This window comes from Mirounga leonina, unplaced genomic scaffold (assembly GCF_011800145.1).
Source record: "Mirounga leonina isolate KUSES-001 unplaced genomic scaffold, KU_Mleo_1.0 Mir_154, whole genome shotgun sequence".
Classification (NCBI taxonomy): domain Eukaryota; kingdom Metazoa; phylum Chordata; class Mammalia; order Carnivora; family Phocidae; genus Mirounga; species Mirounga leonina.
The window spans coordinates 46,684,944-46,701,509 of NW_023270389.1; the positions used below are offsets into that span (position 1 = coordinate 46,684,944).

Genomic DNA, 16,566 nt, shown 5'->3' on the forward strand with positions numbered 1-16,566 from the left:
CTGACTAATACAGGAGCCAAGGAGGCAAAAGTCTTTACATAATTTTCAGACCTTAAAAATCTATGAAAATGTAAAAAAAAAAAAAATCCGTAGGCACTTGAGAATTTTCTTTTGCCAGAGAGGAACTTAATAATATCCATATGCCCATGCATCAAGGTAATTTAACCAAAACCACAGGATTTTTGGTAAGTGAAAATTCATTTCCTGTTATCATATGAGAAAAGTATGAGAGATATTCATTGATATCATTTATGCACAAATACTGATGCTATTAGGTCTAAATATAAGCTAAAACCTGTCAACAACATTTCTTTGATTCTTTTAGATTTTGAGCCAGGACTAACAGCTGCTTCTTATAACTCCTCAGTTATTTCTTTGAAAGTTATTTCAGAATGACCAAGGCTATTAAAACATCCAAATTTAGCTTTCATTTATTACGTAAAATTCGGCTGATATCATCCGAAGTGACACATGAATCTGAAATATAAATTAACTAAATATCAAATGGTTTCTTTCAGCAAAGATTACTCTTTTTTTCTCAACACTGAGTAAAAGGAAAGAGTGAATTACAGTGTCGGTGACACTTTAGTTCATGTCGTGGTTCTACGACCAATTAGCTGCGTCTGTGTGTGGACGAGGTATTCGTGTGCATTGAGTACATCATCATCTGAAAAATGGAAGTGATGATCTCCTTTCAAGGGCTGGGAAAATTAGATGAAACAAATTGAATGAAAGTGCCCGTGCTCATGCCAGACATACAGTATTTTCTTGATAAGTCGAATCTCCCTTTTTTAATGTTAATAAAAATGTATACTTTTATAGTTTTATAATTCATATTCTGTATGAGTTATAGAATCTGGAGTGTTACTAGTAGCTAAAGGCCTCAAGGTTGTTAATTCTACCCCATATTTCTACATTTAAGGAAACAGAGTGCAAGGAGGATTTTCTTTGCTTTGGGTCACAAGGTTAGTTGTAGGGAAAGCTTTCGGAGATCAAGGAGCAGAGTGAATTAAAAGCTTTGGAAAAGAAAACATCCAGCTTTGAGTCCACAGGACATTACTTTCTAGCTTTGTGATATGGAAAAATTAACTTCTTTGTGTTTCAATTATTTTATCTTTAAAATGTAGGTAATAATATATACCTCATAGAGTTGTGAAAATTAAATGATACACATAAAAACAGATTAATTCATGTGTAGTAAATGCAGATGAGATTTTTAATCTCCATAGTCATTCAAGTATTTGATTATTCAATTTTTATGTACAAGTATCTGATACTTCTTTCACCTGCTAGCAGCTCAGATATCTGACTTTAAAATCTTACCTGAAAACTCTAAGAATTTACTGCAAAGCAATAATGAAAACAATGGGTTATATAAATAACGAATTCCAGTTTAGTAAGTGGCTACTTCCAGAAAATCCCTAACAACATAGACATTCATAAATATGTGTTGGGCTAGTGGCTTATGAAGAAGGACATCTGGGGAGCTGTTTTCTCAGCATTAGAGAAAGTCTTATGTTCAATTTTCCAACTTTTCTTATTAAATCTGACGCCGAACAACAGTGCAGTTCTGTGTTGTATGTTGAACAGTGTAAGCTGTTACTAAGAATTTTCTTATTCTAACGTATCTGATTTGTATTGGGTTTAATGTTATTTTCAATAATGCAATGTTACAAGTAACCAAATCAACAGGCTCAAATGCCCCTAAATGAGTTTTGAATATAAACAGTCTTCTTCCTTCTAGAATATCAGCCTTAATCATTTTTTTCCCTTAAAGCCCTTCTTAATCTTATTTTTCCAACTCCCTAGTATATTCCTGCTGCAATAGGAAAACTGATCTTTTGGTCCCCAAATCACATGCCCTTTTCTGCTTATGACTGTCTTGGCCTGACTTTAGACTCAGTACTTGGCACATGACAACAGGAAATGTTCACTGTTATTATTACATTGCCCATAAACTCAAGTCTTCTTTCAAGGCCTAATTCAGATTCCTCCTTCTCACTTCTTATCTGGCCTGCTTACAACTACTGTGACAGCTAATACTGTGTTGTGCTCCATTCACCTGCTTTATAACCCACTTCCGTTTCCTATCTTAGCTTTCTTTCCTCTCCAGACAAGTTTTTAAGAAATTAGGTATTTTACTTTATTTACAACTTAAACATTTATGTTTGAAAGCATTCTGTGCATCTAAACATACATAGGTTCAGAGCCATTTAAATTGCTCCATTGCACCAAATGCTGGAGTGTGTTTTCATGAATGAAGTCTCCAGTCTGAACCTAATTAGGATGCCTAGGCTCTTCCAGTTTGGGGCCACTCGGTATTAGAGAAGAACCCTGGATTAGGAAACGAGTTCTAGGTGTCCCACTCTTCACTTCCTACCTCCACTAAGACCTAACTTCTACAGATTTCCCTTTCTATATATAACAGTTCTATAGTCTTTTTGGTCCTTCCGGTTCTAAAATAATAATTCCATGGATAGATGTATTTGTCACATTGGTCAGTGAACACCCAAGGATCAGGATCCAAGTGCTTGCAACAGAATGCGTTCACGTCCTGTATTCTGCATTTCTGAGATTGAGTACAGTGTTCCCCTTCAGCTAGCCTGTGCCCTGGGGTTTTTCTGGGTAATGACAGTGTCATCTGCTGAGAGCAAAGCTAGAAAACCTAACAGTCTACCACCCTCCTTCCTCTTTTATGCCTAACAGCGGCTCAGTCACCAGAGTCTCCTTGTAAATGTGCCTTGATTCTATTTCTCTCCTCCTAAGCTCCGCTCTAGGGGTAGAAGAAAGGAGGAATTGTTGTCTCCCATTCATGCCTCAGAAGAAAATAAAACCATGACTATTAGAGATAAGATAGAGCTGTCAAAAGTGGGGGGCCCAGGTGGCTCAGTCGATTGATCATCTGACTCTTAATCTCAGGGTCTTGAGTTCAAGCCCCACACTGGGCATGGAGCCCACTTAAAGAAAAAAAAAAAAAAAGAACTGGCAAAAGTACTTGAGCTCTTCTCTGCACATGCACTCTGTGATTTGTACATTTATTTTCCAAATGAGACTTTGTCACAAATTCAGAAAATAAAACCTGGTAACAGTATTACAATTTTGATTTCACTCCAGTCAGAACATCATCCCCACTCACTTCAGCTTCTGCTCTTCCACCCATGGGGATTTCTTTCTTCACTTTGTTTCTTATAAAGCTTTGAATTCCTTCGTGATTTAATACATTTGCTCCCTCTTTGCTCAGTCTTCTAATTTTCTTTTGCTAATAGTTATTATTGGGAAACAACATCAAACAAAAGACACCCTTACTCCCCAGCAATCTGACTGTTCTTCCACGTCAGCCTCTGTCCGTCCAGTAAATATTTCCATCCATCTGCTCCCTATTCTCTTGTCTGTCTCCCCACCACCCTTATCCTCAACAGGCTCAGAATTTTCCGGGAAGATGTTAGATTGTACTCACCACATGCCTGGTATTCTGGAGCAGTAGTTATTCAACTTTTTGGTCTCAGAAATGCATTATACTCAAAAAATATCAAGAACTTGTAAGAGATTTTATTTGTATGGGTTACACCTATGAATATCTACCGTATGAAAAACGAAAACTGAGAAAACTTATTAAAATACATACTTTATTTTAAACAAGTCCTTGTCATGTTAATATAAACGACATTTTATGAAAATAACCATATTTTCAAGAACCAAAAAAAGTGAGAAGGGCAGCACTGTTTTACATTTTTACAAGTATCTTTGTTGTTTGACTTAACAGAAAGCAGCTGGATTCTCATATCTGCTTCTGAATTCAATCCCTTGCTATATCGCACATCCTATAATTTCTAGAAAACTCCATCATAGACTCATGAAGTAATGAGAATGAACAAAGGCAAATAACATCTTACTGTTTTCATGAAAATAGTTTTGACCTTGTGGACACCCAGACAGCTGTGTACATTTTGAGAACTGTGCCCGAGGGTAGAGAGAAACCACCAGCTCTCTTGAGCAATAATGGTCCAGGACCACAAAGAAAATGACAGTCTCTCCCTCTCCAAACAAGCACTTGTGTTTTAGTCACGTTGCAGACAGACTCTGCTTCTCTCCTGCAAAAACTCTTGGTTGACTCATGTTGCTTCCATTTCCAGAATGGCCTCCTTCCCTGCCCTCATCCCTCCCTGTTGAATAACTGTGCATCTTTAAAATTAAGCTCAGGTTTCTTTTTTATTTCTGAAGCTTTCTTCACCACTTCAATTTCTCTGACTGGAATTGACCAGACTTTCTGGACCTCATGTACTCCTAGGCTGTAGCCCTTTATTTTAGGAAGGCATATTAGCATGAGCCTGGATATAGGAGTTTGTGGTTTAACTCCTGACCGCTATTTACTGGTTGCATGACTCTGAACAAATCTTCAAGGTCTTGCTTCCAGGTGCCTTGGTTCCTCACCTATAAAATAGATGCTTCATAGAAATTTTGTGAAGATTCAATGAGACAGTTTCTGTAAGGTGCTAAGAACAGTTCCTGGGGCGCCTGGGTGGCTCAGTCATTAAGCGTCTGCCTTCGGCTCAGGTCATGATCCCAGGGTCCTGGGATCGAGCCCCGCATAGGGCTCCCTGCTCAGTGGGAAGTCTGCTTCTCCTTCTCCCTCTGCTCATGCTCTCTCTCTCTCAAATAAATAAACCTTTAAAAAAAAAAAAAAAAGAACAGTTCCTACCAGGTGGTAAGAGCGCAACAAATGTCATCTATCTCATTTTTATTGTTGTCATAATAATTATTTTTAAAAAAGATTTTATTTATTTGAGAGAAAGTGAAAGAGAGAGAGAGCACGAGTTAGAGGAGAGGGGTAGGGGGAGAGGGTGAAGCAGACTCCACGCTGAGCAGGGAGCCTGAACTAGGACTTGATCCTAGGTCTCCAGGATCATGACCTGAGCTGAAAGCAGACAGTTAACCAACTGAGCCACCCCGGCGCCCATATTGTCATAATTATTATTACATTTCTGCCTCACTTAAATAAACTCTATTCTCCGGATCTGCCTGTGATGCCTGAAAGAGAACACTCAGTCAGATTTATTTAACAGATTAAAGAATAGATTTTGTAGATCTTGTCTTTTTTAATAGTGTATATTTTGAAATGAGTCAGCATAAAGAAGCACTAAGAATTCTGGACCAAGAGGGCATGGGGCTTACTTAACTCCAGATTACCAGCAAATAGATCTTACACAAATAATATCAGCATTTTAGAACTTCCATCTACAAAATGAGCAAAGACATTTTTGCTCACTTTACAGGATTTTTGAGAGAATCAAAAAAAAAAAAAAAAGTGCACCCAAAAGCAAGCCCAAAACTGCAAAGGGTCAGGCAAATACAGAGTTATGGTTGTTGTTATTTCTAAATAGAGTTACTTGGTATTTGAGTAACATCTGCCTTCTAATAGACATTAATTCTTAATTTTCTTATATGAAACATTTTCTTTTTTAAAAAAATTAGATATTATCAAAGTAGGAGTGAACTTACAATTCTTTATTACCAAATGTGGAACATATAACGTGAAAAGTGAAACTAAAAGGGAATATATTTTATGACTTTAGAAATGATCTCTGTGTTTCATCACTCCAGGTGCCTGTGGTGGCCATATTGGGCTCAGGCGGAGGGTTCCGAGCCATGGTCGGCTTCTCAGGTGTGATCAAGGCACTGTATGAAGCGGGAATTTTAGATTGTTCTACCTACATTGCTGGCCTTTCTGGCTCCACATGGTTAGTATACATCTTAAATCTTAGTTATATCATGCAAAATGTTTAGCATTTATCTACCTGAAACCTTAGAAAAGAAAGGATTTAGAAAATTGAAACTTAACTTCAAATTGCTGAAATGTTCCAGCTTGATGCAATAATTTGTTTCTTAAAAATGTTTTTTAAGGCAAATTCATACCTAATGATGACTCATCATAAATTTACTCCCTTTAAGCCTATTTGTAACTTAAAATGTAGTTAAACATAAAATTAAAAAATAGATCAATTGAAATTCTATGTAAATATCACAGAGGTGAAATAACATGCTCCACCCATAATTAATTTAATCTTCTATAATTTGCTGATTTGTAATCTTTCAGCAATCGTGTCTAAGTCTACATGATTCACTAGGTATTCATTTTCTTCTCTAGGGCAAATAGAATGAAATGCAAGATACCTTAGTATATGGAAGAAGAAAAACAACTTTTGAATGTAGAAACGGAATGTTTCACTGATTCACATCTAATTATGAAATTAATCCTTTATATGCATTTAAGCTCAGCTAAATTTGGATAGAGATGTAAGACATCTGTACATAAAATATTTGTACACTGTAGATTTGCCTTTTCACAAACATTTATGAAACATGTTCAAAGAATCTACTATGTACTTTTTGGTTTGCCTAACCCACGGGAGCACACTGAAAATCAAATATTAGTTCTTCCTCAGGTGTCTCAACTATGAGTGTCACCTTATTACAAAATGTCTGACTTTGACTTACAAGTCTTTTTAATCATTCAGCCATAGTAAAGTTCATCTATCATAATACTATATTATGTATGTCTAGCATTTGAAGATTTCTGTACTTTCTCATCCTGTGAGATGGATCTGAGGTTTTTCATTTTTCAACTAAAGAAAATTTGACTCAGAAGCCAAGGGATTTGTCCAAGATCACTAGCAGAACCAGCATGTAAAGTCAGGCTTTTGATTCCCTAGTCTAGGATTCTTGGAACTAAACCATAACCTTCTCTTGGACAGCTATATGTTCTTACATAGAGATTCACGTATAAAGAATCTATAGTTTCTTAAATATTTGGAATCAGATTCTTTAACTAAGAAACAAAAACTTAGAATGATGGTTGCCACCTTCTTTGTGTGTACCCTCAAAACGATTTATCTCTTTTGAAAGAAGGGTGTAACCCATCATTGTTCTTTCCCTTGAAGTAAAGAGCAGGCACCTGCCTGTTTAATGAGTAATATGACAGAAAAACTTGGACCCTTAGATTAATTTGCCTCCTCAAGCATTTTGTTATTACTCTTCAAGTGGTTTTCTTTCTCTGAATTCACTATTTGTTAGATTCCTGTGGTCCATCACAGACTAATACATTGCAAGGAGCTTACTTACTTTCTTAAACTCATCTAATAAAGACAGTAGGTATGATTTGGGGTGCTGATTTGAGGGTATAATAGTGTGTGTTTAGGCTTAATTAGAGCTGCAGTCATTGCTTTAGTTATGGATTTAGGGCAACATCTTCTGTTCTCCTGTCAGGTTCTAAAAACAAGTCCTGCAAAATGTAATTAAGAGAATTGTAAATGTTACAGGCCAATCATTTAAATATCACAGGCCACACATTTATATGTACATAAACTTCTCCTCTATCCTTCATTGTCTAATTTCTCCAAGATTAGCCTTCTCTTATTCCATTTCCTTCAAGGCCACTCACTCCTAAAATCCTTACAATTGACTTTCACCGAGCAACCACCTAATTTCCAAATATAATGGTGTCTTTTGAAGTTCTTTTCCTCCTTGACTCTCTGGTGGAGTCCGGGAGGATGAGGTTGGGTGTTGGGACATTTCACACAATAACTGTCCCTGTTTCAAATCCCTCCTCCTCTGCCTTTTGGTTTTTATTTCATCCTCTCTGACTGCTCTGTCCTCCATACTATCTTCACTATTTTCCCTGCTTTACTCCTAATGTGAGCTTTCCTCCAGGACTTCCCTTTTGTTCTGTTATATCTACACACCGCACCCTTGGCAATTTCACCAACTTTTACCACTTCCGTTATTACCACCAATAATTTAGTTCATGGAACTCTAGAACATCCCAAAAGTTAATGGACCAAAAAAGGAAAGGCTGGACAATACAAAGTAGCCGTTGGAGAAGAGAATCAAGTAAAAGATGACCCAGACGTCAAGGGTGGAGAGTACTTCAAAAAGTAGTGGGTTTTTTAATAGAACGAAGCATCTGTGAACAGCTTAGCTTAGAGCTGGGTTTGGAAATCTTTAGTGGTTTTTTTTTTTTTTTTTTAAGATTTTATTTATTTATTTGACAGAGAGAGACACAGCGAGAGAGGGAACACAAGCAGGGGGAGTGGGAGAGGGAGAAGCAGGCTCCCCGCCGAGCAGGGAGCCCGATGTGGGGCTCGATCCCAGGACCCTGGGATCATGACCTGAGCCGAAGGCAGACGCTTAACGACTGAGCCACCCAGGTGCCCCTCTTTAGTGGTTTTAGCAAGAATCACTGAAGTAGATAAAAAGGACTTTTGACCATGAAATTGCAAATAAGAAGTGAATAGAAGATGAAAGGAAGAAAGATGGGTGGGTAAACCTACTAGGAGCTGTTTATTCTTTCAAGAAAGGGAATATAGGAATCAGGGAAGCGTCTTGGTTTTGTTTTGCTTTCAGAATTTAAGAAACTTGGACATTTATGTAGAAGTCTGAGGTAAAGGAAACAGTGTAGAAGGATAGATGGAAGATAAAGAAATAGATGGTTCATGGATAGAAAAAGATTCAGACCGAGACAGGACAGGACAAGATAAAAAACACAAGTGAAAGCTGCTCATCAGGGAGAGAAGAGATACTTCCTGAGACAGAAGAAAAGGTGGTCAGGATGATTCATGTTAATTTTCTCTTGAAAAGTATAGGTGAGAAGGTAAAGTTCAAAGGAAGGAATTCGGAAAGACTTGGATAAACAAATTACACTCTTGTGTTGTGTAAGTTTTTATATTCTGCTGACACATGACCATTACTTGACACAAATGAGGTAATACGGAAATATTTGGAGAAGCCCTAGACCTCCCAAAAAGTTTTCTGTGATCACAAAAGAGAATTTTATGTAGGACAAAGGCTTCCCTTGTAACTGCTACTACCTTTAGGGTGATTATTTCCGAAATTATTTTTGGATGATACTTGTTATTCATTGCATGTAAGTATTAGCCAACCAGTCAGCACAACTCTCTTCCCCAGTACAGCTTCATTTGTAGAATCCTGAGGGGTTATGGGCTCTTGACTGCCATGTTTGTATGGAAATACCATCTAAAGAGAAACGAGAGCAGCTCTACATCTGTAACAATAGGGCTCAGTTCATTAAACTGACTAAAATGGAATTCAAGAATGAGAACTTTCAGTTCGACAGTCTGAAGAATTCTTGCTGCACTGCAAAATGAAACAATATTAGGAGATGTTGCCACATAAGAGGTGATAGACTAAAAGATCAAGATGTAAGTTAGAGAAAATATGTTGTTTGGGGCAGGGGCGGGGCACTGTGCTTGTCGTGTTCACTAGTGGGTCTCTCCAACTTACCACATATTTAATGACTAAATGAAGATTTGCATAAGTAACTGCATTTTGAGGGGGAAATGAATCTAGAGATTTCTTTACAGTTTTAGGCTATTCACTTTACAAATGTCAAGAGTCTTCTCAAGTCATTCCAAATTTTAGTTACTTTTGAGACTTGATTTTGACACTTATTTAGGCATAGAAATTCTATATGTTTACCCCTGAGGATGCTGATTTGGCAAGTCCTTGGAAGCCTGGCACGGATATTTTAAAACATTGGCTATGTGATTTGGAAGAAGGGATTGTACTGAGAATTCCTTGTGGAATTTTTTTTTTTTTTAAGATTTTATTTATTTCAGAGAGTGCATGCATGTGAGTGAGCACACGCATGGGCAGGTCGGGGGAGGGGAAAGGGAGGTGGAGAGGGACAAACAGACTCTGAGCATGGAGCCCAAAAGGGCTCAATCTCATGACCCTGAGATCATGACCCGAGGCGAAATCAAGAGTGGGACAGTTGCTCAACCGCCTGAGTCACCCAGGCACCCCTCCTTGTGGACTTTTGACATGATTTAGCTGTTAACATTTCACACTTAGCCTAAAATGCATTCATATGAAGAGAATGATGTGTCCCATCATATAAATATGTTGAAAAATTAGAGGCAGATATTTTCAGATTTATAGAGAAATAAATTGAGGATCCTTTCATTCATTACATAACTATTTATAGAGGCCCTGCTATGTCTAAGACACTTAGTTTTAGAAACTTGGATAGACCCTGTATCTCTCAAACAATCTAAGCTGTATTTTTTATAGATATTTGGTGATTATACCAGGCTCGAGTTCAGAGTAAATCTTTTTGATTTATCTTTATCACAAGTTTTTGGGAAATATTACAAATCCAATTTATGTAATAAAGATCTTTTAAGAATTTTTATTGTTAAAAAAATTTTTTTTCAGAGCATGTGTTCCATTTTAGGTCTCTCATCAGTCTCCCTTTGTTGACGTATAATTATTGTTCATTTGTCTCCAAAGAACTCTGAATCCAATAACAAATTATAATTTAATGTAAAGTGGAAGTAGTTTGATCTCTAAGAACTGAAATCTTATTTAAGACATTAAGAAAAAAACAATAAAACCTATCAGGGGAGAGGACACATTTTAAAATTCTAGTTCTGGTATTAATTGGGGGAACTGTGAACATTTATTTAAATGCATCAATCCTCTCTTAGAAGTATTGGAAGCTATTGTGTTTCTTCAAGGTAACAGCTTATGCAGTTAACCAGCCCAGGCCTAGAGCATGGCAGGGACCCATTAAAAGTTAGTTTTTTCCTCTCCCTAAAGGAAAGATAAGTCATTATAATAGGCGTTTTGATTTGAATGTCAAGGAAACAGGAGATTAAACTATGTGCTATTTTATGTACTCTTTGGTTGGATGACATGGTGGATATTTATTGCTTTCATTATTTTGTTCTCTTGGTTCAGTAGTTCAAAAAACCATGCTTTCCACATTCCAGGCATTTGCTAGTCATTGAGGCTAGAGAAGATGAATAAGCAAAGTTTTCCCTGGAGGAGGTCATAATTCAGTAAGGGAGACAGATACGTAAAGTCATACTTCATGTTCAGTATGGAGAGCTGTAATACTAGAGATATTGGTGCACAGGAAGGAGGGTGGTAACTGAATGTTTATTGTCTAAATATCAAACACCAAGGTAGTATCTACTGATTTCCGGTTTCATTAGAAGTGGTCAAATGGCTGGTGGCCAAGAATCTCCACAAGAAGGCATTTACCTTAAAGACTTCTTTCTCTCCAGAATTTCACCATCAGATTTAGATGCGCAGAAATTGAGACCTACAATTGGCAAGACTTAGGATTCTGCCCAGTTTGCAATGAACAAAACAAACCAAAAAACCCACATTTGTCAGGAAAATTAGGCATTCAGAATAGGTTAGTTAAGACAGTGCATTTCCTACCTATAGATTATCATTATGGAAAGTCAAATTATCAGATTACTTGACTAGTATTACCTCCAGACAAGTCAGTTTATTTACATGGCTCAAATATGTTGTATTCATTGGTCTCTGATAGTCTAATAGGAATTACCCATTCCCAGAGGCTAGACAGTGCACCATAAGCCTGGTAGGACATCCTCCTCTCTGGATTGGGCATGGGAAATCCACTGTTTCCCCTGAGACCTCTCTTTTACTTTGCTTCCATTGTAGACCAGCTCCTTTCTGATTGATACATTCTTTCCTTAAATGGATTAATATCTTCAGTCAGATAATTAAGTAAACCAACTATTTGTAACATTCTTTTTTTTTTTTTTTTTAATTTTTTATGACAAAGAGTACCTGCCTTCTTTGGAGACTACCATGTAATGCCCTTTCTCTTCACTAATCATCTTTTGTTTTCTTTATAGGTACATGTCAACCCTATATTCTCACCCTGATTTTCCAGAGAAAGGGCCAGAGGAGATTAATGAAGAGCTAATGAAAAATGTTAGCCACAGCCCCCTTTTACTTCTCACACCACAGAAAGTTAAAAGATATGTCGAGTCTCTATGGAAGAAGAAGAGCTCTGGACAACCTGTCACCTTTACTGATATCTTTGGGATGTTAATAGGAGAAACACTAATTCACAATGTAAGCCCTGACTCAACCTACAGTCCTTTTAATACAAGTAGACCTTGTATATCATAATGTTTTAATAAAACAAAATGATATATTTTGTAAAAGTCACTTGATTCAGTGGATCCTATCAACAATGTTTACTGAGCACATACCTCCCTGCCAGATATAACACTACATTTCCAGCTAGTGCTCACTCATTCTGTGTAACAGTTTTGATGTATAGCGAAGTACTTTGTATTCTTTTTCTTTGGAAAAATACACATTTTAAACCTTAGCCCTCCACCCCCCCACCGCAATGGCTGTCTTTTTAAATCAGGAAATGAATACAAGTAATATTTTAATGGCAGAGGAAAAATGGAGGTTGCCTAAAAGAGAGTCAGAAAAGGGAATCACTTGGAAAAAGCCCATTTGACACATGACTACAGTGTGACTTTTCATCGGAAGATAAAGCAGGGGAGATAGAGTCTGTGCCAGGAGATCCGGGGTCCAAATTCTTTCTTCATAGTTTCATAGCTGCCACGTTGTTCTTCAGCTCAAATGTAGATGTAGCCTTTAAGGTTGTGGTTGTTTTTAGAATGAAGATAATTACCTCCCTAGAGCTTACTCTTGTTGTTTATTTGGACTCAGAGATTTCTAGAAAAAGTAAGACTTATTTTTATTATAAACATTTTAAATGTCTTGATAGGAAGTCCTATTTTAAATAGCTTTCTATCTGTGTTTGTTTCTATATTTAAAACCATGTCTTTATTTCTTTTGTGGACAGAGAATGAACATTACCTTGAGTAGTTTGAAGGAAAAAGTCAATTCTGGTCAATGCCCTTTACCTCTCTTCACCTGTCTCCATGTTAAACCCGATGTTTCAGAGCTAATGTTTGCAGGTATGTAATTTCCTCTTTCAAAACATTTCCTCGAACCCTTGAGCTGCGGTTTCTCATGAGTTTCATTAGCGGAAGATCATAAGCAATTTTAGTTGTCTGTTTCCATATATTTTCTGTAACATGAACACATTCAAAGATACAAGAAAATATTAAGCTAGGTGATTTTCTGGTTGTGGAGAATATTCCATGAAGTTAATTACTAATATATCTTCATTTAAATTAGTGAAATAGGAAATATAAAAAAGTCATGACTGTAATCTCCTCAATTTTAGTTACTCATTTCTCAAGGGCTTTTAACAAAATAGTGTGCCTAGTGCTTCCAGACAATGCATATTCTTTTGCTTACTGCTTATATTTTCATTAAATTGGACAACATGATATATGTTTATCATTCAAAGCACTGTTGTAATTTTTATAGTGCAGTACTTAAAAAGTACTAGTCCGTACTTGTGGCATCTGGTGAACAAAATGCCTCATTTTGTTAAATCTCAAATGTAAATATTTGTTTCTTCTGTAGCTTTGCTTCTCGTTGGATGCTCTCAGAGCATGTGATCTCATGCTTCTGGGGGCCTTTGGCAGTCCTAATCTGCAGGGTGGAAACATTTCTCACTATAGCTGGTAGGGCTCATTGTAATTTTAGGAAAAGGACCTCAGGGAAATCAGTCACACCATGAGCTTAAAAAAAATCACTGTGAATGGCATGTAATTAACAGATTTATATCCAGAATCCTTTTGCAATTTTACAAAGTCTCACTTTTTTTCAACTGACCACTCTCAGGCAAGAAGAATTTTGAATTATTTGTAAAAAGCAGTGCACCTGGAATTCATCCATTCAGATGTTTACCAGTTAGATTGTCTAAAATGTTCATCACGCTTACGGTTCAGAAATCACTTATCATATTTATTATTTTATTGAACTTTTGCTACAACTCAGGAAGTGAGGTATTTTTATCTCTGTTTCATAGAAGAAAAAAAAAAAACCTCAGAAAGATTAAATGACTTGCACATTGCCACACAGAAAGTAAGTAGCAGAGCTGAGATTTATTCTCGAAAATCCTTTGTTTTATAAAAATATTGGTTTCTCTGGTTACTGACTGTGTAGAACGTAGTAAGCCAGGTGCTAAGCATGAACTTCCCTCCCCACCACAGTATATTGCCCCCATTCTATCAGGCCTTATAATCTGGGAAATTTACAATAATTATCAAAGAAGTTAAGGCACAAGAAAGAAGTTACTATGCATTGTTCCTTGACCAAGTTACATGACGTCTTTTAGTCTGCTTCCACATCTGTTAAATAAGGATGAGCCTATCATATGTTTCTCTAAAAAAATGATATAAAGTATTCAAAGTACATAAAACAGTGGCACGCCCAACTTAAGTTTAAGTAAATCTTAAAAATTTAGTGCTCTATGAAAGCTGTATGAGAAATCAGAGGTCTGGATCTTAACTATAAATAGGTTTTATATATGAAAGGCAAATTTATTTATTGAATGGGGGTAAAGCATACATTCAGAGTCTGGGGTAACCATGGCATGCCCAGAAGTAATAAGGTGCAAGATCTTGATTGTAATGAAGTTCATAAAGAGAACTGAAGTTTATTCATATAGGAAAAGTAAGTGCCATGCTGAAATCGGTTTTGTTTTGTTTTTGCATTCCTACAGCTATTGTTTTGTGAGGTCTTGGAATGTTTGCAGATAGGTTGATAAATTCTACTAGTATGCTGGTCAAGTCTGTGCACAGCCAAATAAGCCATTTTACCCCAAAAGCACTATGATATAGTCAAACAAGCACTAGACTAATTTGGAAGCCTTGTCTTATTTCTAGGCTGAAATACCTTAGGTGGGTCATTTATCTCTCTGATTCTTATTTTCCTCATTATTAAAAAAAAAGGATATTAATAAACATCAGATTTATCTTACAGAGCTATTAAGACAATCACACGAGGTAGGCAGAAGATGGAACATCATAAAGAGACATAAAATACAGTGTCATTACTATTGTTATGATTGTTATGACATTTTCATAGTCACCTTTTTTTATTCTGATCTTTAAGGCAGTAGCCACTGTCAGTGGAAAATCTGACCACAATCGTTAAAGAACAAGTGAATGTTTTGGATTCATCTAGAGTGGGACAGGCTGTTTTATGTACCTTTTGACCTTGATGTGTCTGATTTGGGCCATCTGCCTGACTGCGATATTGTTACTGAGATGAGAGATACACCATTAACCTTCATTGTTAAGCTTTTACAATAAGGAGGTTCAAAGCTATTTCTTCCAACAGAGTTGGACAAAGCCATCAAGCATTAGTTATGTGGATCTTGTACCCAGATAAGAGATTCAAAGGTGTTATGTTATGAGCTTCAAGTAGCTTGGGTTATGGGGCGGGGGGGAGGGGGGGCAGGGAGGGGAGAGAGATGTCTGTATTACTTTAAAGTTTGCTTAGATTAAAAAATGGATATTCAGGGGGAAAAATTTTGAAATATTATCTGAATAATATTTTTAAAAGTCAAAGAACCAAATTATCTTAGCTTACAGAAGTTTTTATCAACTTTATTTCCACAATATCAGAGAATGTTTTTCTTCCCTTTAGAATAATTTTAAACATTTTCCTCTTTTGAAGATTTTAAACAAATAAACACTAGTTGTTTAAACTGTTAAATATTTTTTGATTCCTTCACTTCACTACGGTGCTTTCATTTTTACATTTCCATTGGTAATAAATTGCATTTATTGAGCACAACTTACGAACTCAACATCGTGTTAAATTCTTTGACAGATACTATAAGAGTAAAAACATAGTATTATTCCTCAGGAAAGTTACAATCCCATTAACAAGACAAAAATAAAACATGGAAAATGAATGAGCCGTACACATAGAATCTTACGATCTCTTAAAGTGTGTAGAACTGACCTAAGAGTAAGATATCATAGAGCTTTAGTGCAATCATAAGAAAGACTTCATGTGGGTGATGGAACTCAGTTTTCAGTTGAACATGAAAAGGTCTATCAAGGGAGGTGAATGGTCCTCTTTGTGTGAAATAGCATGAGAAAATGCTCAGAAGGGAAGCCAAAGGTAGGTCTTGGAAAGCAGTAAAAAGAAACTAGCCTTAGTATGAATTGGTGAAGGTAGGTGGTACATTTGGGAAAACTATTAGTGCCAAGTTATAGAAAGATTTGAATTCCAGACAGAAATCTTTTTATTCAACGATGATGATAATGGGAAATTCGGGGCAGGGCAATAAAATTGTTTAAGTAGTGTTTCTGGAAAAAAAAAAAGTATTTTGGTGATTCATATGGGTAGATTAGCAAGGAAAGAAATGGGAAGCAACACTATCACTGTGCGTTTGTAATAAGGGCCTGGAATCAGGGAGATCCTGATAGGAAGAGATGAAGATGGATGTGAAAAGCCCAAAGGTTACCAGTGAGAGGTGGTAATGAATGGGTTTGATTGTGAGTGAGTAGAAGTTTCAGTTTAAAAAACTTCCTTTTTGGGGCTATAATAGCGTGGTTTACGGAAACAGGTAAGCTAGACTGGGAGGAAGGATGATGAGTTCCTTTCCAGGTAAGCATAGTGCAATGTGATGACAGTGTGTCTAAGTATAAATGCGCAGCAGGAAGTTGCAAACAAGTAGATGGAGGTACAAGAGAGACGTTCAAGTTTGAAATGTGCGAGTCAACAGCAAAAAGAATAATAGTCACATACTACTACAGTGGGTCCTTCAGTAAGGGCTAGAGAGCAAGCTTACCTTGAGAACGTCTGTAATTACTGTGTGCGCACACCACAGCA

At 36.7% G+C, this 16,566-nt stretch overlaps 1 protein-coding gene across 1 annotated transcript in view; it reads left to right on the plus strand.

Annotated features, from left to right (window-relative positions):
* The window catches only part of PLA2G4A (phospholipase A2 group IVA), a 152,648-nt gene that overhangs the window by 93,097 nt on the left and 42,985 nt on the right, over positions 1–16,566 (plus strand). The window contains exons 9-11 of the mRNA XM_035010687.1: positions 5,602–5,738; positions 11,691–11,913; positions 12,665–12,779. Coding sequence (XP_034866578.1) covers positions 5,602–5,738; positions 11,691–11,913; positions 12,665–12,779 — 475 coding nt within the window. The remainder of the gene's footprint in view (positions 1–5,601; positions 5,739–11,690; positions 11,914–12,664; positions 12,780–16,566) is intronic.